This window comes from Phaethon aethereus, assembly GCF_964289735.1.
Source record: "Phaethon aethereus genome assembly, contig: HAP1_SCAFFOLD_491, whole genome shotgun sequence".
NCBI lineage: Eukaryota > Metazoa > Chordata > Aves > Phaethontiformes > Phaethontidae > Phaethon > Phaethon aethereus.
In genome coordinates, this window is record NW_028113945.1 from 22,149 (window position 1) to 46,523 (window position 24,375).

The window sequence follows — 24,375 nt, forward strand, 5'->3', positions numbered from 1 at the left end:
GGTAGTTAAGAACTTAGTATTCCTTAATGTTCAGAATAAACATGCAAAAGTGAACAAGACATAAATGATGCATGAAATCTACTAGAAGACAACTGACAATAAATGATATGGTATAAAACCAAGGGAAAGGACAAATGGAAACTTATACCTGTTACTGAGAAGCTTTTTAAGATACGATTTTTCTCAGGCCCCGTCTTACTAGCCTATGTGAGTAGACTTGAACTCGGTGTACTGTGTTTTTTCCTGTTACTTACCTTGTCAGTACCTCTGTGACGCCTTTTGCTGGTGATCTCACAGGCATCGGGAAAGCAACGGGTTCTCCTTTTGCTCTGCTGTGGGATCAAAAGCTGTCCTGAGTGCCATTTTTTTAAGGAAAAGAGCTACAGGCGATGTGTAGGAGATTTTTCAGAGCGTACTGATGAAACTTCTGTCAATCTCGGAAATATTTATGGCTGACATGAGTCTGGTTTTACATTTTTGCCTTTATTTCCAGTGAAGAATGGGAGACCTAACGGCTCAGGTAACGAGCAGTCTGCTGCAGTTTCCCGAGGGGACTATCCAGGCCCTTGCGGAAGACGGAATAACCCCAGGTTCTGTGCTGTGCGGGAAGTTTTCTGGAGGTGAGCATTTTCCTTTAGTTTTTAGGTATAAAGTTGTCACTGCCTGGAGGTTACCTGACGCGTAGGGTCACGGTATCAGCTGTGTCAGGTTGGTGCTGTTAAGACGCATCAGGTTTTGGGAGAACAAAAAGGATGTTTTAACGATTAAAAATGCTAATAGTAAAACACTAGCATTAGGTGTTCAATTAACAAAAGCAAATAGTTAAACTTTGACATTACAACAGCTTGCACCGGTCTTGTGCCATTAAAATAATTCACTTAGTTACTATGCTCAGTCAGTGGGCCCTCCTCCATTTTTCATTAAACAAAAGGCAGTTTTCAAAAAAGTAATAGTGTTGCTTTGGTCCGTATTTATTTGTACCAGCTCAAGCTCTAGGACCATCCAACGTCACATGCAGAAATAGTTCTTCTGCAGTGTTGCAGAGGCAACCCCCCCCATTTTTCTTTTCTAGTCTGAATGAAAACAGAACGAAGAGGATAACCCTGTTCAGCGCCGCAGCCCCATATCTCCCAAGTACTTAATGGGGTGCAGATGAGGAGCCAGTGAGAGCTGCTGGAAGTGGCTGAGCAGATTAGGTAGTTGAGTTTCTGGGTGATCTGAAACTGGATAGAGCTGAGTGCCCATCTGGATGTCTAGGCTTCTGTTAAGCCCAGGTAGAGTCCATCTACCGGACTGTAAATGCAGTAATTGACTTAAGACTTCCTTGGAGCTTGAAGTAGCTCAGTGAAACAAAGTGTGCTACATTCTTTCTGTGATCGGCACGTGTAAAAGCCTAAGTTTGCTCAAACAGTGCCCATTTTAAGATAGTTTCTTGCTGAAGTCCAAACCCCTGCCCAAAGTAGGCATGTGTCAAGTAAAACTCAGAAACTAGAAATGGATTGGTTTAGATTTGTTGCGTCAGAAGTATGCTCCAAGAGTTGTATTCCCGTATGTATTCAGGTGATTTCTAGCAAAAACAAGCCAAACATGGTATAAAGACTGTAGATCAATATATTGTAATCTTTATCGCAAATGATCAGAATTCTTCAGTGCAGGAATGGCAAGTACAAATGCAAAATAAGAAGGTTGTTAATTCTAAGATGCGTTGCCTGAGGATTTCAGTAGGCGACTTTAAATAATTGACCCAAGTGAGGTAAGTCAGTCTTCCTCTGTTAGGTACTTTTCTTGAAGGAAAGGGGCAGTGACTGTGATTTTTCAGTTGTTTTCAACCTTCTCTTGGAGATGGGCCGTAGTCAGCTTGCTTTTCTCTTACAGGGAGAAAGCGCCTAGCATGGCTGGCGTGTGGTCCTCAACTTGAGGTCGTGAACTCTGTGACAGGAGAGCGGCTCTCGGCACATCGTTTTGGCGGCGTGAATGAACAGCCTCCCATTGTTCGTGTGGTAAAGGAGTTTTCCTGGCAGAAGAGAACTGGACTACTGGTTGGGTTGGAAGAAGCCGAGGGAAGCGTTCTCTGCCTGTACGACTTTGGAATATCAAAAGTGGTTAAAGCAGTTGCTCTTCCAGGAAGGGTGCGTACTTTTTAGTCGGAGAAACGAAGCTTTTAAGTGGTTAGGTGCTGCATAGTCATGTTGCAGGGAAAGCTGTGGAGCGTCTCTTTGTAGGAGGAATTTTTTCTATATTGCCTTAAGACGCTGTCACTTCCGAGTACCCCGTCAAGACAGCCTTGATGTAAAATCCTGGACTTAACGGTACCATTATCGTTTGAGTTTACTGATAGTGAAGCAAGTTTTCTGGTTTTATTGTAGAGCACATAGTTACCTAACTCTCCACTTGCACAAAAAGGCATTGAAAAATACCTTTTTTTGGCCAGAGAGAAGAACAAAAAACCCCACCCCACTCTTCAAACTGTCTGTAACATATGTTTCCTACATGCTTGATTTCTGTCAGAAACACTGCCTTTAAAATATGTCCAAGTTCCGCAGTTGTGCAGTAGATGGCTTGGGCACATTCCTGCAAATCTCAGACTAGCAAGCAGGTGGCTTCAGAGCACAGCAGGTTTTTATGTTGACTTAGGACAGGCAAAAAGAGCCTTTAGTGAGTCACCTGACAGATTGGAAACCTGCAACAAATTAAAGGTGCCTGAACTACTAATAGGTACTGCTAAGATTAGAATTCTTGTGACCAAGATGAAAGGTAAATTCTGTGGCAGATTGCCAGGCCGTGTAGTCATAGTAAGCGCTTGATACGGGAGAGGAGAAAGCTTTGGGGCTTAGGGCTTTGGATATTTTTCCCCACCTCTGGGGGTAAAAAGAAAGATATAAAAACATGGCCTACCTTGTGATGCTCACTTCTTTGTGTTCTTTTCATGTGAAACTTTGTTGTTGACGTAAAGCTTTTTCCGTTGTGTTGCATCTTGTAAGAAGGCTGAACGCTAGTTCTTTTGTTGTATAGCTGTAGTGCGGGTGCCCGCCGCCTCGTCTGACTGACAGCCATGGCTTATCCTAATGCCTGTTTGGCAAAGGTGACACCGGCTGTATGGCAGTGCTGATGGGCTGTGGGCAGTGGGAGAACTAGATTTAGTTTTCTTTTTCTTACTTAAGTCCCTTAAATATGATAAAGTTTCTTGCATAGAACTGATTTTCTGTGCTTTCTTAGAGTTAATTATTTCTACGGAGGAGGTGGAAATTGGTAAGCTCTAGGAATAGAATTCCCAACTTTAAGGTGAAGTTAATTCAGTTAGGTAACTGTAGGAACTCTAGTAAGTGGAAGGCAGGAACAGGTTTTTGTAGAGGGCCTTCTGTTCCCCCCCCGCCCCACCTTGATGTAATTGGAAACAAGGCTTTGCTTCCGAGTCCGACGATCCTGTATTTATTGTCTTGTTTCTGATGTGCTAATTCTGGCTTCACTTCTGAATGATTTCTCTTCAGCTTGTCAAACAGCTTGAATAGCAACTTGTAGTTTTCCTGTAGGTAACTGCTGTAGAACCCATAACTAATGACGGAGGACCCAGCGTGAGCACTGGGCACCTACATCGGAGTCTGCGATGGCTCTTTGGAGTGGCAGCAGTGGCTACAGATGCTGGTCATCTACTTCTGGTTGACCTTTGCTTGGATGTTTTGTCTTGCCGTCAGAATGAAACAGAAGCATTGGGTAAGCTTGCAGGTTTTAAACTCGAATTTGAAAGGAAGGAAAGGTGTGTCTTTTAAATAAACAATACACGTCCCACTTTGAAGATACTAGTGTGCAGACATTTACGACTGCTGATTGCAGATGGTGGTTTGACACCGTATAGTCCTCAACTGATTAAGAACGGGAGCGGCTTAATATTCCTCCCAGTGCTCTAAATGCCTCCCTCCCACCCCGACCCCTATGTCGCTATGATTCTTGCCAGTGAGGTGTAGGAATTGTAGCATCTGAGTCGGTGCAGCTGCCTGATAGGGAGTTGTGTCAGAGGTGCCCTATTTCTCCGGAATGTTCTTGTGCTTCTGCAAATTGACTTGGGGCAAAATTGGGGCTCGTTTTTTAAAATACATCTGACGTATGAAAAACCACGCATTTGGATGAATGAAATCTCTGATTTGTGTACTCCGATTGCATACGCTGCTTCGGCTACTACAGCAGCGGCTTCAGGAGTAGATGTCACTTCAGATAGATAGCTTCGTCATGAGGCCCAGACTCCTCTGATTTACAGAGCGCAAGAAGAATTTGTCTATGAAGGTCACACTTTTACCAGGTTTTGAAATACGAGTGAGAATACCCATCGCGTCAGAGAGTTCTTAATGTTCTTTGAACGCATCCAGCATGGAAATAGCAAGAGAAGTGTTGCATAAACGGGTGTTTTGCCTGGGACGGTAGAAGTAGATTATACCTGTTGTCACGTCAGTGTTTAAAATGGCATACCGCATTCATTTATTGTGTGGTTTTGTGTGTGTATATCTAGAAGTCGTCACTAGAATCCCTGCTGAAGTTCCACAAAGAAGAGAAACTGTGACCAGAGAAGGAAGACATCTCTGTTTCCAATTACAAAATCCTTCAGGAGCAGCAATATCAACCCTGTGCTACATAAGCAGAAGCAATCAGCTCGTTGTGGGTTTTTCAGATGGCTACCTGTCACTATGGAGTATGAAAACGTTGCAGCGGGAGTAAGTAGGCCTGTACCCTTGACCATGCCAGGATGGGGAGGGGTCTCAATTTTCTTGCTGAAGGAAGTATGTTAATTTAGGAGAGAGACCTTTTTCAGGGACTGGAATTTTGATTATAACCTTGGAATGTTTGGAAATCCTCTTCTGAGACAACTGCTAAGTCCTACATGGATTAAGTGGACCGCCTTCTCCCCCATGGACTAGCATTGTTTTCCTTCTTGTGCCTGTGGATTGAGGAATCGTGGAAAGCATGCTCCTTTGGGGTGACGTCAAGCAGTTAGGGTGCGATAGAGCTGAGTTCTGTAAGACAGTGTGTCCTCTCGGTAGAATTCAGTGAAACCAGGAAATGTGTGTATTTTGATGAAAGAGATTTTAGAAATTATGTTGCAGCACCAGTTGCTGCCATTGGGGCATACATGGAAAGGCTTAAGTATGTTAAGAATGCGCTTTTGGTGATAATATTCTCTAAAGTGTCCAGGGTGAAACTAGTGAGACATGAAAAACCAGTAGCTGATCTGTGCCAGAAGGCAGATTCTTTCCTGCATTTCAGCCTTGACTGACGTAGGGGATTGACCCCTTCCAAGGCAATGATGCATGTGAATGAAAGTTTACTTGGAAGACTTGTAGATGAGCATAAGGGACGCATAAATCTATAAGCAATACAAACGAGAAGTTTTTAACTCTGCCACAGAGCAATCGCACTTGAAATACTTGACCAAATTCAGATAGGGATTCCCTTAAGCACATCTGCAGTGACTGACCAGAAACTATTGGATGCGTAAAAAGACGGTGGAGGAATAGTTAGGGGGGCAAGAATGGATTGTGAAGGTGCAGATACGGTTCAGAAGCCTGGAAGAGAAAATGGTTTACGTCGTCCAGGTGAAGAAGTGAGGAACTTCTTCTGCTTGGTGCCATTTTAGCTTTGTTCAGGAGCTATGCTGCTTTTTAAGTTCAATATTGAAGTAGGCTACAAGAGCAGGACCAATCTTCTGCGTGGCAGCTGAAGTAGTCATTTGTGTTCCTTGTTCTCAGGCAGAGTAGGATGTTAGCCCAGGTTATTGCATTTGATGGACAGTAGTTTCCTCACCTCCTGACTGTTGCATAAAACGTAGTGGCTTCCTTGACTCACTTGTCTGAGCCGGAAGTATGACCTTTTGTGCTTTGAGGATAAGCATGTAAGGTGCTCTTTTCTCAGAAGATGCTTCTGCCCTTCTGCAGTTTGTGCCAGCGGGCTGACCTTTCTTCTTTTTTCTTGAACCCTGTAGGCACCACTCTCAGCTTGAAGGAGGAAGGATTCCTGTCTATGCTGTCACTTTTCAAGAGCCTGAGAATGATCCTCGCAAGTGTTGCTACTTGTGGGCTGTTCAGTCTACACAAGAAAGGTGAATTGAAACTTACTGGAAGCCACTGACTTTTTTTTAAAAATATATTTGTTGACATACAGTTGGTACATGTGTATTGCTTTTGTTTATGTAGCTGTGTGGGAGGTTGTCTGAGGTAGGGAAGGTGTTACGCTTACAAGGCAATTTTGACAGGCTTTAACGGATGTGAAGAGGGACCTAGTAGTTCCTACCTCCTGAAAAGAAGGCAAAGCAACAGCAGCTGTCTTTTTGTGCTTGCGTTCTTAAATGATTTCCTTTGTTTCTTGGCGACTGCTTCATGGCTTGTTTGATATTCGCACCACGGTATTAAATTACTGTTAAAAGTAGTTGAGGCTGCAGATCTAGCCCAGTAAACGTGCCGATATAACAGCCTGCTGCCCCTAAAGGAGGGAGGTGACAGTATTGCCGATTCCCTTGCGGCAACTCTAGCAGTCTTTGGAGCCTTCACGAGCCGGTTCGGCTCAGCTGGCAGAGAACGATCACTGGTCAGCAGAAAAGTCACCGGTTGCCTGCTGGGCTAATGAATCAAATCAGTATGTGGAAGGGTGCAGTGTATGCAAGAGAGGGACTGGAACTTTGGTGGGAAGGGACGGGGAGAAAGAGCGCTCTCTTCCAGCACCGGGAAGCTATTTAACCAGCTCAGGTGTTCATGGAGCGGCAGTCTGCTTCAGTTTGACTTTAAAGCAGTTTTGATCGAGAGCTTTTCACCATGAAGAAGTGAAGAGATATTCTATTTCCACTATTTCCACACTATTTCCAACATTATTTAGTCCATACAACATGCTAAAGCCTCCAAATTGTATGGTTAGCATTTGCCCCTCAAGGTGTGCTAGTGTCAGAACGTCCTCCTTTATGTTTTAGCAGCTAAATGTGACCAATCGTGATGTTTTGGGAAGTGGTGTTTTTCTTTTCAGCAAGAACACACTCTTAAGAATACTTCAGTCTAGATCTAATAAAATGATAATGAGGACTACAAAGCAGCTTTGTCATCAAATTTCCTCATTTTTACCTTTTTCAGTGAAGGTGATGTTGTGAGTTTACATCTGTTGCAGTTAGAATTTGGTGACAGAAAACGCCTGGCATCAGGACAAGTCATGTATGAGGTAAGACGTGCATGTATGTGAGAGGAAGAAAACAGTCATTTTCTCTAAGTGCGTGTCAGTTAAGTTGTCAGGGCTAATAGTTACCATCACAATTCCGAGACCTCTAAAAAAAGAAATGGTTTGCTGAGCTTCTCGGGCATGGCCTATGGCCATACTTTTTGAAAACAAGCCATACAATTGTATACTGCAGTGTCGTGTGTTCCAGCTAGATTCGTCTGTAAAGGGCTCGTATAAATTCAATTCCTGAAGAAGCAGCAGCTTTTACCCGTAAAATTACTCTTGACTGAAACAGCAAATTAATAGCACGTAGGAAGAGAAGACAGGACTTTGAGTAGCTTTGCTTAACCAAACCGCAGGCTTGAATAAGCTTCTGTCTCCCTTTCTTAAAATACGGCCCCCCTCTCTCTCTCTCTCTCTCCCCCCCTCATGTCCTTTTCTGATCTTCGTTTTTATATTCTTGTTTTTCTTTTGAGCTCTGCAAGCTGGACTTGGAATGAAATGTAGTTACAGCGTCTCTTAAGTGTTGATCCTGAAGCTTAGTAGCTGTAAAGGTAACCCTTTCTACTTTTTGGCTGGGTCACCTATGCAGTCTACTCTTAAAGCCAGCAAAATATGTACATACAGTAAAGAGTGGTATGACTTGGTCAGAAGAGCATACATAAATTTTTAGAACTGGCTTCAAAGGTGGTGTGTTTAAAATATAGATGAGGTATCATGATATTTCTGATATCTAACAGATGTAAGCCACATCTGTCTGTGTGTATATATAATTCTACTCAGTAGAATGTATATTTGTCTAATGTGTGTATAATATTTATAATGTATGTATAATTGTCTTCAGTAGTATGCTTGGAACTCTTCCAAAACCTTTTTGAGGGGAAAGCAATCTCACTTCAGAGCAAGTCTTTCCTCCTATTTTGATACTTTCTCGTGCATGTCCTCAATAGGTGTGGAATGAAATAGGGGTGGTTCTTGCATCGTGGTACTCGTTTCTAAACACTCGCGTGGTACATGTTCTTATCGGGACTCTGCGTTTTGATTTTCTGCATGAGTTTACATTTGGATCTTTTTGGTTTTCCTTCTATAGCAGAAAGGTGCTTCCTCACTTGTAAGCGTTGCTTTTGACTAGGTAAGGGTTGGGTGTTTGGAAAAGGTGGTGTTTCTCTAAGATGCATTCTCTCTCATGGTGAGAAAGTAGAAATATCTTCAAGTGATTCAGCATGATCTAGATATGGATGTCATCCCTTTGTCTTTGTTTATGCGCAGTGTTTTTTTTATATGACATAACTATACCGTGCTCTAGAGGAGGAGAGCACCCTGATTGGGTTTTTTTAATTGTACGTGGGCTTTCTCTGTGGTTCTCTGCTGCATCTCTTGTAGTGATCTAAGCACTTTGGCAGGTTGATAGGAGAAGGTTTCTTTGATCTTTCTGCAGTTTCACTTTTGAACTCCGCCTTGTTTTATCCTCTTTTAAAAGTTATTTTTGGCTACAATCTTAGCAGCGGCCCAGACAAATTCTGGTACTGTGTGCTTCTTTGGGAAGAAAAGGAGGTGTCTATATCCATTTCTCTCGTGGCTACTTTGCTCTGTCTCAACCCTTCAATCTTAAAATGTTTGACCTTCAAGTCTTTGGCTGTTCTTTGTCTTGGCCGTCTTATTTTCCCGAACAAAAGGTGTGACGCGTGTCAGTCTTTACCTCAGAGGGTTGAAACGTTTCATCAGCCTTTAAAAATGCATCTACTAGAAACTCCAGTTGACACTGTTGAAAAAAAGCACACAAAGGGATTAAATAGGGTTACTGTGTTTGTGGCCTGAGAAAGCTGTGGTGTACTTAATGTAAGACTTTTAAGCCAGTGCAGACCATGCAACCAGCCACACGTTCACAGGCTTGTGAGAGGTGTCAGGCACCAGTCTCTGGGTTTGAGGCAGTTTACTGCCCCGCTGTTTCCGCTTCCCTGTGATGAGTGTCGTGGAAGACTGAAAGAGGAACCAGTCGTACAAGGTAAGTGGAAGAGAGAACGAAACAGCTGGACCCTCTGGGGAGAAGAGACAGGTTCTTCAGCTAGCTTCCAGATGAGCCACTTACACATACCAAGACGGGACAACACCTACAGCCAAAAAAAGCACCAAAGCCCAGCAAAACCAACTCCCAACCCGCCAAAACCTCCCGAAGACGCACTAGGGCAGAATCTGTGCTCTACAGCGGGCACTTTTAGTCTCAGAATACTTCCTTGTAGTCACAGAGTGGTCAGTACTACATGACTGTCTGCCTACATGGCTGGCCGAGTCAAGTTTCTTGTCCGACCTCAGTGGCAGCAAAGGTAAGAGTTGTTCCCACTTGCCAGGCCAAGTTTGAGTGCATCTCATCTGAAAAGTGTCTTCATATTTTACTGGTCGATAAAGACAGTGCTTAATATCTTCCATACAATGGAGTTCCTTCCCTTAGATTTGCTTGCCCCAGGGTGGAGAATGTAAAATACGCTGCTGTGCTTCAGAATTATTTTTCTTCTCAGTAATGAAAGAGTTAATTTTGGTTTTTAAATTATTTTTGGTTTAGACTGCCTTGATATTTATTTCCTGGAACTATGAAGAGAAAGCTTGCCTTTTCTCAGATTCGGCAAATTAGATGTAGCGCATGAGATCATCTGGGAATGTGTTGTTTCATGCCAGTTCATTTGAGAGCTCTGAAAGCTTAGGGAACTTGGGTAGAATGTGGTCTGATCAGTTTGGGGGTTGTTTTATGTTAGGTGGTGCGTGGGGTTTTTGGGTTTTTTTTTTTGTTTGGTGTTTTGTTGTTGTGGTTTGTTTTGGGTGGTTTTTTAGTTGTAGAGCTGCCATTTGTCCACAATACACACATTCATGTGTTGTGCGGTAGACCGGTTGAACAAATGCTGTATTTGCAAAGAGAGCATTTCAGTTAGTGCTTACTTGGGAGATGGTGGCAGCAGAGTTTCAACACAATCCTGCCGGGGTCTCTGTGTATCTCAAAGTAGTTTGCTTACTCTGCACCCCATGTCCTCTCTGTTTTCCCCTTTTGCTCTTGGCTGTGCTTGGTGCAGGAACTGAGGGATATTTCACCCGTTAGTCTCTGACAAGCTTCGAGGAGGAGCTGGTAAGAGCTGACGTGGTTTGAAAGAAGATTGTGAACCAGTAAGAAGGCCTCATAGTTGCGACAGAGGGGTGCATGTTCTCTCCAGTGGTGTGCCTGCAGAGAAGAGCTCTCAACAGAGCTTTAGCTGCTGTAGTGCCACGACTTTTCTAACTCCATCGGTTCTGTAATCAAGACATGGAGCAAAGAGCTTTGCGTGCATATCTGTTGTATTATTTCAGGTATCGCTTTGTAAATATACGTTTAGGTTTGTAAAGAAGCCTTGATGCCGCATAGAATTCTGCAAAACATCTTCCGATCTGAATAACGTTAGGGAAATGCTACATTTTGGAGCTGTGCAAAGCCTTCAGAGCCAAACTTACCCATTACGATTTGACATTTAATTCTCTTGCATGTCAGTTGTACCTGCTATTTACCGTAATAAAGAACTCAAGGGAAATACACAGTATAATATGCATATTATGTCAGAGAGAGACATTCGTTCATATTTAGGTATACTGTATGTTTTAATCTCAAAATGACCTTTTTCCTCCTCTTTTATTCTTTCCCCAGGGTTTGGAATTCTGTGATGAAAGGTACAGCTTAGATCTCATGGGTGGAGTCTTTCCCTCGAGAGGGCAAACGAGCAATATTAAATTACTCAGCTGCCAGACTGTAGAAAAATTTCACAAATGCGTTGACAGCGAGGATAGCGTTAATGAAGGTTTGTTCTGATGTCCGTGTTTGGTTATTCTACAATAAATGGTTTTGGAATCTAAGCAATGAATGCTGTTCTGTACCCACAGGCTGAAGGTCTTAAATGTCTGCATAGACTAGCTTGTTGGGCTTATTTAAAAAGAAAAACTGTGTGCTTAAGTGATGTGGGACTTCTTTCAGGGGAAAAATAGGTTTTATTTTGTGCTTGCTGAAATGCTATAGTGATATATGGTGGGGTCATGTGTATAATGCTGGTCAGTCCCTTTATTCCTCCAGCTGTCGTCTTTGAACAACAAGATCATTCCCTCCATTGCTTAGGAATGTTACCTGATCTTTTTTTTTTCTGTTCAAACCTGTATCTGCATCTGCATCCAGTTGTCAGCCAGTCACAAATGCTGCTCCCCAGGGCTCGGTTTTGGGGCCCGTCTTGTTTCATATCTTTATTGTTGACCTGGAGAAGGGGATCGAGCACACCCTCAGTAAGTTTGCAGAAGACACCAAGCTGGGCAGGAGTGTTGATCTGCTTGAGGGTAGGAAGGCTGTACAGAGGGATCTGGACAGGCTGGACCAATAGGCCGAGGTCAATTGTTCAACAAGGCCAAGTGCCAGGGCACTTTGGTCACAACACCCCCATGCAACGCTACAGGCTTGGGGAAGAGCGGCTGCAAAGCTGCCTGGTGGAAAAGGACCTGGGGGTGTTGTTCGACAGCCAGCTGAACATGAGCCGGCAGTGTGCCCAGGTGGCCAAGGTGGCCAGCAGCATCCTGTCTCAGAAATAGTGTGGCCAGCAGGAGTAGGGAAGTGATCACCCCCCTGTACTCGGCAGTGGTGAGGCTGCACCTTGAATACTGTGTTCAGTTTTCTTTACTTCAATATATGCTGGAAAGGGGCTAGTCTTAAAACTTGCAGTTGACTCAAATCTGGAAATTGTGAATGCCTACTGATTGATACGAGTGTACATGATAAATAGTTGTATGCTTTCTGAAAGTAGCAATGTACGTGTCCCTAGCATATTTTTTTCCCTAAACTATTTGTCTAGCTAAACGTCTTGATCAACTGTTAATGTCTGGAATACTTAATTAGCTAATAATTGTGTGTTTGCTTTGGCTTAGAACTGATACCATTTGAACAAGAAAAAGAGGCAGTATGACTGAAACCTATCACAGAGGTGTTTGCTATTCCAGACATTTTTTTGATTATTCTTAGTAAGTGTTGTGTTTCATGAGGGATAGAACAGAATGAAGCCAAAACAGAAAGTGGTGTTTTGAAAATATCAGAGAGATCATCTTTTCTACACATAAGAAACAATGTCTTGTCTTTTACAGTAATATCTCCCGAGACCAGTGTGTCAGTCTTCACTTGGCAAGTGAACACATGTGGTCAGGGAAAACCATCTGCTTATTTGGCTGTATTTGACATTAATCGCTGGTATCATGCTCAAATGCCAGATTCACTAAGGTAGGTTTTTCTTACATTGTTTTCAATACCCCTCCAAAAACTTCATTTGAATGCCGGCCTTTAGCTTATGCACTTGTTTTCTTTAAGGCCAGAAGAATTCCTTCATGACTGCCCCTACTTTGGATTGTGGTCACTGGACACTGTGATAAGCATGACTTCTCCAAACCTCCTTTTGGATATTCTGGTACATGAGCGGAGTCTAAGTCGGGGAGCTCGTCCTTCTTATCCACCACCTGAGCAGTTTTTTCATCCAAGGAACTATAATTTTGGTAGGTATTTCACTGCTTTTGGTTGTGAAATTGGTTCTCCTGTTCATTGTTTGTCAGTCAAAAACCAAACCAAAACAACACAACCTCCCCCCAAACCCAACTCTGATTACATTGTACTAACAAGTTATTTAATATTGTGGAACGTCTCTGACAGTCTGCTGAGTTTTGGGTTTTGGTGCTCTTGTCATGTAGCCTGTGAAGTGGTGGCGGTCATAAAACGAAATGACTTTGAACGGAAGCTCAAAGCACAGCGCCTCAATAGCACTAGAGATAAAATTTCTGCACGCAGTAATTGTTTTTTAAAACAGGTTTGTAAGTGATCTGATGAAGAAAATGGGTCTTCAGTTATGTCTTTCCAGACACTGCTGTTTAAAACTTGTAATCTGGTCATAACCTGGCTGTGAGAGTATGGGAGGTTGTCAAACATTCCTTGTTTTTGCAGATGTTACGTGCTTGCTGACCTGCGGAGTTGTTCATGTGACTTGCACCGGCTTCCAGAAGGAGGTGATCTTTTACTGTGTCTTTACCGAGAATGTCAAGAGACGTACCTTGTCTAAGTTTTCTATTGCGCGGCTTTGAGTGTCAGAGACCATTTTATGCTCGTCCTGCCCACCCACGCGCATAATTGCAGTTGTGTCCTGCCAGTTTTATGCAAAGGGTAACGTTTTAGGTGCACTCTTGGGGCTGTAAAACTACCGTTGTCTCCTGTTGAAGCACGGTCGGGGATTGAATGTCTAGAAAGGAATAGAACGCTGCTCCCGGAGCAAGAACAAAGATGTTGTGGAAGTCGGGGAAAGCTGTTACTTCTTTACTACCCCTCAGTGGAACTGCCTGCATAGTCCGGAGTTAGGGTTTTGATCCCCGGTTAACTTGAAAAAGGTGGACAGAATGGAGAAAGTGGAAAATTATTTAACTGTTGGAGAAGAAATGAAATGTTTTTTTCTCCCAAACTTGGCCGAAGTATAAGTTCGGAGCCACTGCGCAGATTGTGACAAAGAACTTTGCATTAAGTTTGAGCTGACTAAATATTTCCAACATGCATCAGCTTCTGCACAAACAAGCATAGAAAGGATCTTCCAAAGTGTGATTTGAAGTTGTGTGTTAGTTTTAGCTTACATAGAACGTATTTTGTGTCAGCGTTCATGGAAACAGGAAGGCCTGTATATTGACAGAGAAGCTAAACAATGCTTAACTAAGCATTGCAAGGGCTGATAGTTTGTCGTACAGGATTTTTTGAAAGAATCTGTAACGGTTTGTCTGCCAGCTTTAAGACTCTACGTAGTACCACTTACTCAGATTGCAAACCTAAAGCTTATTACTGATGCAAGCTTTCTGACAGTTTACCTGAACATTTCTATTATTTCTCTTAGTGGTTAACCCAGAACCTCGGTGACTGAATAATAGTGCTGTCTTAATCTGTAATGCTCGATTGATGTTTCAGACCTTGAAGTTTTTAAAGAAACAGGGTCCTGCAATAAGAGAAGCCATTCATGAGAGCTACAAGAGGTGTCTTGTAGCTGGCTTGCTGTCTCCGAGACTAGTTGATGTTGAGCCATCCAGTTTGAGTCAGGTGAGTGCACATCAGGGAATCAAGGGGGAAATACGTCCATCTTGAGCCTGACTGGCAACAGCCCCAGCAGATCTGTCCTTAGAGACCCGTCTTGTAATCCTGCGCCACAGATAGGCACAAGGAAGTGTGCAGTCCGTGCTGGTCATGCGCAGCAGAAAGCGTCTTTCCCTCAGAACGACCTTGATCCCCATCACTTTCTCAAGCGTTAGGTCCAGTGCAGTAGCTGACGAGGGGGGTGTCTCACTCGGATGCGAGCTATTGCAAACATCAGCTTGCTGCACTAAACAGGATCATTTGCTTCCAAGGAAGCTACAGTAGCCCAGTTTTCTCCTCTTAGACGGCCCTCTTGTTGCTGCAACACCTTAATCACCTTTGTCTTATGACACCCACGACCTTCTGTCTGCTTTCTCCCCCCATAGTGACTTCACCCCCCTCTGTCATAGGCTTCCCATCTGCAGTGCACCTCCCTTTCTCTCTGAAGAGTTTCATGAGAGATGGAGCCTATGTGGTGCACAGCCCATCTTCCCCCAGGCAGGAACTAAGCTGAAGGATCAGCTAGCTAGTCATTGCCCAGTGGAGCAAGTAGTAGGACAGGGAGAGCAGTCTTCCTGCTGGCCTCATCTTCCTGTCTCCTGGATTCTTCACTAGATTTGTGGAAGTGTGGTAGGGCAGAGAACACTTCTGCACAGGGTGGTGCTAAAATAAATTTCTTGGCAAGCTGGCCTAGCATGTAGACTGTTTCCTTTGCAAGCCTGATGTAGACTCTTACATTCAAATGAGATATTCTGATCATGACTCCAGTTTGGAAATAACTTGGTAAATCAAGAACGTTTTTAATACCCTTTGCTACCTCTCAATCATTCAGAGACCTGTGATGCATTTGAGCAGGGATTTCTTTTGCATGTTAGTAAGACAAATTTCAGAATTGTGGTCAGGAAGCTTGGTTAGGAGTTTTGTTGGCCACCGTAAGCAGTATTTGGTGTGTTTCCCTTGTCTGAAACCCGTTTTCAGAAAAAGGTGGGAATACCCCATATGTATTCTAATGTGTAGAAATTGCTTTGGGTGTAATGAATATGCCTAGAAGGAAAGGATACTTTTGAATGTGTTTAAAAGCAAACAAACAAACAAAGAACCTAAAAGAAAAAAGTAAAAATTTATGAAGGATCATTTCACCGGAGAGAAGTATCAGAACACCAGCTGAATTAAGCTGCTACTGCGTGTCGCGTGTCTGTGCATTATCCTTGTAAAGGATTACCACTACATGATAATACGGTATTTGAACAGCCTAAAATTTAAACCCATTAGAATTTAAATGCTTCACGCCTTTTCTGTCATTTTAGGAAATTGTACCTTAGCGTTTTGGGTGTCAGAACGGCTTCCTGTCGTCCTAGTCCAGAAAGCTGCTTGACCTTAGTTCCGCTGTTTCCCTGCAAACGTCATTGCGTAGTTGTACTTGTTCTGTCCCCTTCGTGCATTCCTGACGGCAAACTCAACTGCACAAAATGCGCAATAGGTATTAGCAGAGGACGTTCCCAAAGCCAGTTAGTTGGAACTCAGTAAACTGAGACTGTAATGCCGAGGCATGCAAGCAAAGATTAGAATTAGCCTTCCGTAAGTTGAAATGTCGGAGGAAAAGTGAGAGTGTTCCTCAGACCAACAGGCAGCCCAGCCTGCGGCTCGAATTAAGCAAAGAATGTGGAATTAGTTGCATGTGTCCTAACTGGGTTTGTGGTGTCTGAATGAGGATACAGTTAGACACGGACGTTTAGTGTTGGTGCTTCATATATATTGGGGGAAAACAAGGGAGAGCCTGGTGTTTTGTCAGCCGTTTGAGAATTGCAGGTGACAGCAAGTGTAACAGAACAAGGTTCTGGAGAGTGCCAGAGGTGTTTTACTTTGAAGTTGTGGGTTCTGTTATTCCTCTAGTCTTCGTTCCACTTTGCCAAAACTACCAGGCGAAGCTGGTGCATGCTGATGGGCAGAACTTGCTGCTGGTGTGTGCAGTGGGTGCATTTTCCTCGACCTGTGGAGGAAATTTATTCACTAATTAGAAAGAGCGCAGAGAGTTCTGAGCGATGAACTTCTTGCAATCAGTTAACTTTTTGCTTTACGCTTTTCATGCACCAGAACAATTGTGATCCTCGCTTGAGAGAGCGAGCGGTTGCCAGAAATTCCACGGTAGACCAATATGGCAAGATCCTGCCTAGAGTTCAAAGGAAGCTGGCTGTGGAGAGAGCCAAGCCTTACCGTTTGCCTTCATCGGTCTTAAGTCAAGGTAATTTTTAGGGAGTGAAATATAGCGGACAACTAACCATGGCTTTGATTACATGAGGCTGATGTTTTTTCCCTCTTGCTTTACAGTCGCAAGACCAACACCATTGTCAACAGTAACAAAACAAGCTCACGCAGGAAATGTGCATTCTTTCATTCGTAATGTATTTTCAAAAATTAGGGACTTTTGGGTGGGTTTTAAGCAGCCAACCAGTTTCTCGCACTATGCTAGGTAAGCAGCCTTTTCACAGTGTTTAGTCTTGAGCTATGTGTTGGGAGAGAGAGGGAAAAATCCATTTGAATGACACTAGTGTTTCGGAGGGAAGGTGCGCCTGAACAAAGCTTTGTTTGGCTTTCTTTTGCGCATACGATATGTAACAGCGAAGAAACAACACAGCATAAGTAATAGTTGGAGAGAGTTCTTCTGCTATGATGATCTTGTAAACGCATATATTTGCATATGTATGATGGCAAATGTGTTTACAGAATTTAAGGTAGCTGAAAGTAAAGCTATGATTACCATAAACCTATTGGTGTACAGATTTTAATAGACTTGATTGCGTGACCAAATAGTACTCTTTTACCTCCTCCTGCCCAGTTTCTGCCTCGTTTCTGCCTTTTTCTTACCCAAAACCCAGGCAGAATTGTAAAGAGCAGAAAAGAAGCTAGCAGCGGTCTGATGATTTTCCTCCAGGTGGTACGGTCAACTAAATTTGAGTTCTCATACGTACGGACTTCAGGGGATTGAAAGTCACTTACATTTTCCTTTTAAATCTAGTCCCAGAGCTACGGAACCACCAGCCGTAACACATCCTCTCCCTGACGCAGAGTTGCGCGATGCATTTCTTGGGACACCAGTTACAAAATATTCACCAAACTCTTCCAGGTATAGTGGATCTAGAGAACAACTATTTCAAAAAGGTGTTGTTTCTCATATATATATATATGTGTGTGTGTGTGTCTATACTCTCAGTGTTTGCAAAGTGTTCTGTTTGCATTTAGTTTTGTATCTGTTAAAGAAAAGGCCAACTCAGGGACACAACTAAGCGGAGAATCTGAAGTGGTCCCAGCATTGAAATGTAGACAATTTTTCTTCTGGCATGAGAAGCACATCACTTGTGCAGCTTAAAACTGGACTAGTCTTGCCTCAGAGGCAGTGACTTGCGAAATGAGGTTCAAAATATAAAGAAATCATTAAAAAAAGAGAAAATGCCTGTAGCAGGTTCATGGGCCTGGTGAGTGAGGGCTCACCCGTACTTCTTGTTTGTTGAATGTTTTTGCTAGGTATCACCTCCGATTTCTTGAATTTTTTCCCATTGTTTAATTTATTTTCCTCTTTTAAATTGTGGATCTTAACAGACCGCTGGATTTGGTGGTTCGTCCTGTTCCTTCATGCTCTGCAGCACAGGGTGGTAGCGCTCAGTCACCATGCAGAGCCCCTGCTTTGTTCATGGCCTCCAGCCCACTGAAATCAAATATCCACAGTTCCATCTCACAGAAGGAATTTTCAGGGGCATCAGTGCGGAAGTTACTGGAGATTCCTCCTGCGGTTAAGGTCGGTATTTTAAAGAACCTGTGAAAACCAGCCAAAACAAACGCCTGTAAACTTTGTTGAAAATGAAACCAGGAAAGGGATTTGGCACCAACACTGCTGGATTCAACTTGTGGAGTATTTTCAGTATGCATGTACTTATTGTAGATACAGTCCCTTTGGAAGCAGTACGTTGCGAACAGTCCCGCAGAGGGAACGTTTAGTTCTAGGTTAATTGCTGTGAAAGATGGGGATATCCCACGTGTATTCTAATGTGTAGTAATCGCTTTGGATGTAATGATTATGCCTAGAAGGGAAAGATACTTCCGAGCGCGTTTAAAAACAAAGAAAGTACCTAAAAGAAAAAAGTAAAATTGTATGAAGGATCATTTCACCGGAGAGAATTATCAGAACACCAGCTGAACTAAGCTACTACTTTGTGTCGTATGGCTGTGCATTGTGCTTCTAAGGGATTACCGCTACATGATAATACAGTATTTCAACAGCCTAAAATTTAAAGCCATTAGAATTTAAACACGTTGCATCTTTTCTGTCATTTTAGGAAATTGTAACTTAACGTTTTGGGTGGCAGAATGGGTTCCTGTTCTCACAGCCTAGAAAGCTGCTTGACCTTAGTTCCGCTGTTTCCCTGCAAACGTCATTGCGTAGTTGTACTTGTTCTGTCCCCTTCGTGCATTCCTGACGGCAAACTCAACTGCACAAAATGCGCAATGGGTATTAGCAGAGGATGTGCCCAAAGCCAGTTAGTTGGAACTCAGTAAACTGAGACTGTAATGCCGAGGCATGCAAGCAAAGATTAGAATTAGCCTTCCGTAAGTTGAAATGTCGGAGGAAAAGTGAGAGTGTTCCTCAGACCAACAGGCAGCCCAGCCTGCGGCTCGAATTAAGCAAAAGAATGTGGAATTAGTTGCATGTGTCCTAATTGGGTTTGTGGTGTCTGAATGAGGATACAGTTAGACACGGACGTTTAGTGTTGGTTGTTCATATATATTGAGGGAAAACAAGGGAGAGCCTGCTGTTTTGTCAGCCATTTGAGGATTGCAGGTGACAGCAAGTGTATCAGAACAAAGTTCTGCAGAGTGCCAGAGCTGTTTTACCTTGAAGTTGTGGGTTCTGTTATTCCTCTAGTCTTCGTTCCACTTTGCCAAAACTACCAGGTGAAGCTGGCGTGTGCTGATGGGCAGAACTTGCTGCTGGTGTGTGCAGTGGGTGTATTTTCCTCGACCTGTGGAGGAAATTTATTCACTAATTAGAAAGAGCACAGAGAGTTCTGTGCGATGAACTTCTTGCAATCAGTTAACTTTTTGCTTTACGCTTTTCATGGATCAGAACGATTGTGATCCTCCCTTGAGAGAGCGAGCGGTTGCCAGAAATTCCACGGTAGACCAATATGGCAAGATCCTGCCTAGAGTTCAAAGGAAGCTGGCTGTGGAGAGGGCCAAGCCTTACCGTTTGCCTTCATCGGTCTTAAGTCAAGGTACTTTTTAGGGGGTGATATATAATGGACAGCTAACCACGGCTTTGATTACACAAGGCTGATGTTTTTTCCCTCTTGTTTTACAGTTGCAAGACCAACACCATTGTCAACAGTAACAAAACAAGCTAACACAGGAAATGTGCATACAAGAGCAACTTTTATCAGTAATGTATTATCCAAAATTGGAGAAGCTGGAGTGGGAAATGAGCAGCAAACCAGTTTCTCACACTATGCTAGGTGAGCAGCCTTTTCACAGTGTTTAGTCTTGAACTACGTGTTGGGAGAGAGAGGGAAAAATCCTTTTGAATGACGCTAGTGTTTCGGAGGGAAGGTGCGCCTGAACAAAGCTTTGTTTGGCGTTGTTTTACTCATACGATATATAACAGCGAAGAAACAATACAGCATAAGTAATAGTTGGAGAGAGTTCTTCTGCTATGATGATCTTGTAAACACATATATTTGCATATGTATGATGGCAAATGTGTTTACAGAATTTAAGATAGCTGAAAGTAAAGCTATGATTACCGTCCAAGCTATTGGTGTATGGATTTTGATAGACTTGATCGCGTGACCAAATAGTACTCTTTTACCTCCTCCTGCCCAGTTTCTGCCTCGTTTCTGCCTTTTTCTTACCCAAAACCCAGGCAGAATTGTAAAGAGCAGAAAAGAGGCTAGCAGCGGTCTGATGATTTTCCTCTAGGTGGTACGGTCAACTAAATTTGAGTTCTCATACGTATGGACTTCGGGGGATTGAAAGTCACTTACATTTTCCTTTTAAATCTAGTCCTACTGCTACAGAACCACCAGCCGTAACACATCCTCTCGCTGGCACAGAGTTGCGCGATGCATTTGTTGGGACACTATTTACAAAACGTTCACAAAACTGTTCCAGGTATAGTAGATCTACAGAACGACTATTTCAAAAAGGTGTGGTTTCTCATATATATGTATGTGTGTGTGTGTGAGAGAGTGTGTCTTTACTCTCAGTGTTTGCAAAGTGTTCTGTTTGCATTTAGTTTTGTATCTGCTAAAGAAAAGGCCAACTCAGGGACACAACTAAGTGGAGAATCTGAAGTGGTCCCAGCATTGAAATGTAGACAATTTTTCTTCTGACATGAGAAGCACATCACTTGTGCAGCTTAAAATTGGGCTACTCTTGCCTCAGAGGCAGTGACTTGGGAAATGAAGTATGAAATGTAAAGGAATCATCAAAGAAAGAGAAAATGGCTGTAACTTGTTCATGGCCCTCATGCATCACCCGAAGTGTGAGGGCTCACCCGTACTTCTTGTTTGTTGTATGTTTTTGCTATGTTTCATCTCCAATTTCTTGGACGCAGCATGATTTTTTGCATTTTTTAATTATTCTCCTCTTTTAAATTGTGGATCTTAACAGACCGCTGGATTTGGTGGTTCGTCCTGTTCCTTCATGCTCTGCTGCACAGGGTGGTAGCGCTCAGTCACCATGCAGAGCCCCTGCTTTGTTCATGGCCTCCAGCCCACTGAAATCAAATATCCACAGTTCCATCTCACAGAAGGAATTTTCAGGGGCATCAGTGCGGAAGTTACTGGAGATTCCTCCTGCGGTTAAGGTCAGTATTTTAAAGAACCTGTGAAAAACAGCCAAACCAAAAGCCTGTAAACTTTGTTGAAAATGAAACCAGCAAAGGGATTTGACACCAACACTGTTGGATTCAACTTGTGGAGTATTTTCAGTATGCATGTGGTTATTGCAGATAAAGTCCTTTTGGAAGCAGTACGTTGGGAGCAGTCTTGAAGAGGGAAACCCTGTCAGTACTGTCAAGTCTTTTTTCAGCTGAGCTAAGAAGACCTCAACGCTTCTTGATGAAGAGGTCTAGGTATTTTTACAGCAGTGTCACTTAATTAAGTCTAGTGCGCTGCAGACAACAAGGTGCCACATCCTTTTTTTTTCCGTATAATTAGTTTGAAAGATAACATTTTATGTTGACATTAAAAAAGCGCCAAAAGAAACATGAACAGCACGTTTCCTTAATCATTAATGTTTTCCTACCTTTGGAAAAAGACCAGTGCAGAGGCTAAACTTTGTCCTCTCTGCTGGTACAATCGCAGTTTACAATTTTTTACACTAATGCTTCTGTCGAGTGGAGTCTACTCTTTTGAAGGTTTGCCTGGTTTTCAAGTAGATGTTTTTATTTCTTTTCATAGAGAGCGAAAGTCTTGGCCACATCTGCTTCCGGTTGTCCTGGGTTTACTCCTCGGTCTATTCTCAGATCCAGCCTTCGCACCACACCCCTAGCAACTCCCTCTGCATCTCCGCGAGCAAAGAAACATAGAGTGTCTGTCAGGGAAGAGAACTCGAAGGCAAGATGGACTGTTGGAGTAAGCTGGGCTGTAGTTAGTGACTTTTACGGTTAAAGGCTTTACAGACTCTGATTTGATTTAGATTTTTTTTCAAGTTTGCCAAAACTCCCTATATTGAGAATTGGAACTGCACATCGGGATGGCAGACCTGAATTTGCTCAAAAAAGGTCATGTTAGACCTTCTGTAATGTCACGTGCCTGCAGGAACGTGTTCAGAAGAAGTGCCAACGAGCTTGGCGGTTTTTACCCGAGAGGTGTTAGGAGCTGTGATTGTTCCAACCTGCGAGTTCAGCTCCCCGCTAGGCCTTTTGAAAGGCTGGTCTGGCAGGAAGGTAAAGGACTATAGATTGAGCCAGTTGTTTGGGTTTGTTAAGCTTTGTGAATTAACCCTCTTCAAAAGCAACATGAGTCATGAGCTGCATTTACTTTCAATCTCTCTTTTCGCGAGGCTGCGTTTCCTTCAGCTATGGTAACAGTAGACGCCTGGTGAAGAGAGCTGTACTGTTGTCTGTTCTCCAGCCCTGAAGTGCGCAGTTTTGTTTCTTGCCTTGCATCAGGGGTAGCATTTGTACAGCTGTCAAACGAAGTTGGTCCATCTGAACGTTGCCCCCTTCTACTCCTCCTTTTGTTCTGTCAGTCGGATTCCCTGGTTCGGCTCCTCATGCAACTGCCGATCAAAATCAGGGGCATTTTTACGATACCTTTTTTATACCTGGTTTTTGTTTTTATTGGCTGCTAGAAAGAGCTGCTCAACTGTAACAAGAGGCTCTCCCTCCGATACGAAGTTCTTACTAATAATGCAGCATGGCCAGATTAATTTACTTGCTCCATGCTACAGGCACAGTGAACGCTAGGATATTTTAGTAGTGCATCCAACTTGAAAAAGCAAGCATAACAAAAGAGAGCTCTTGGGTTATGCTTTTAGTTATGCAAAGCTCCCTCCTCTTGAAGGCACAGTAGTGAAGCCAGTGAACAGTGCTGAGAACAAGCCTCACAACAGCTTGTAAGCAAGCACTTACAAGACCCACTTCACCTTAATTCTCCAAGGACCTGGAAACTCAGTAAGCGGTCAAAAGTGTGATTAGTTTTTCCCCTCAGCTTTAAAAGATAGTGCTAGAATGAGAATTAATCTTGTAGTGCCTTGCTTAAGGTGATGCTTGTAAAACTTACAAACACTGGTACATATTTTTCTTTTGTGTGTGTCTTGCTTTGAGAAAAAGCATATGCATGTTATTGGTTGTGAACCTTTTTTTTTTGTTTTTTTTTAAAAAAAAAGTTACCAGAAGATGCTAAAGCGCTGTCTGGAGACTCATCTGAGCATCATCATGGAGTGGTGGAGGATGCTTGGTCTGAAAGTAGAGAGAAACCAACGCTGTTTACTCCGAGCAATCCTGAGGGTGATGGTGCTGAAGCGGAAGATTCTTCAGAGAGCAGACCTGGAGATGGTTTGGAGAAAACGGATGTCAGCCAAGAAAATAGTAAGTTCTCTGCCAGGTCAGACCAAACTACTTTGGAGTGTCATGATGCAAAGTCACCTGGCGATTTTGAAGATGATGTCATCTTCATAGCTGCTACACCAGCTCATTCTTCCACTGAAGAAACTGCTGATTTTCCAGAATCGAAGAAGGAAGAAGACAGTCAAATGGTCGAAGATAAACCTTTCCAGATGGAACAACCCGATTCATCAGAACTAAGAAAAGAAGCTGGTGTGTTTCACCCTAAGATAACCTAAGATCCTGAATTTTTCAAATGGCCTTCAAAGAATAACCTGATAAAGGAACTTGGCCATTGCTGGGCTACGGTACAAACAGTTCTGTACACTTTGAGTACTCTGGAGGCATTAGAAGGCAGTCTGTATAGCCCTTGTTTGGCCTGAGCTGGCAAACTTATGCCAGTCCTGCCTACTGTCTGCCAAGGTAATTGCTGGATCTGGAGGAAGCAGGCGGTAGAAACAAGGCAGAAGAGGAGGATGTTTCTAAAACGGAACCTGTTGAGATGAGAACAGGTTAGCAAGCAGCCAGGCTTCAACACCACCGGTCAATCATTAGAGAGCAGAACCAGAAGAGACCTTAGATGTATTCTTGTGGGAGAGGGGAAATGGAGTCAAGCAAGGAAAGAGCATTGCAGGAATGCGATAAATATCCAAAGAGAAATAAGAAAACTTAGTACCCGCTTTTAAGAAGGAGGCATGTTTTGTGAGGTTTGGATGTGTTAGGTCAGTAACATGTCAAGCTTAGTTTGTAAACAGAGTGTCCCTGGACATTTTGTCTCCTTGCCTGAAACTACGCATCGGATTTCTTGTTTTACTGGGAAGAAGAATTCAGACCTCCTGTGCTTTTGAAGCCTTGGCAGCATTATTCTGTCAGATCACTCTCCTAGCTGAAATGCATAAAGGCTCACTTTAAAATCACATGAGTGTTTTAACGGACATGATGTTAAGTGCAA

The 24,375-nt window shown here is 43.1% G+C and overlaps 1 protein-coding gene across 1 annotated transcript; it reads left to right on the forward strand.

Moving 5' to 3' along the window:
- Positions 1-499: 499 nt before the first annotated feature.
- LOC309416470 (protein ELYS-like) lies at positions 500-23,725 on the forward strand (the record flags this gene model as incomplete). The annotated part of the gene is made up of 13 exons (XM_082016015.1): positions 500-620; positions 1,876-2,129; positions 3,531-3,711; positions 4,502-4,703; positions 5,969-6,085; positions 7,104-7,188; positions 10,850-11,000; positions 12,319-12,451; positions 12,539-12,720; positions 13,163-13,224; positions 14,162-14,290; positions 21,775-21,948; positions 23,207-23,725. 13 exons carry the CDS (start codon positions 500-502, stop codon positions 23,660-23,662), a joined length of 2,247 nt encoding a protein of 748 aa, XP_081872141.1. The 3' UTR covers positions 23,663-23,725.
- Between the last annotated feature and the right edge of the window lie 650 nt (positions 23,726-24,375).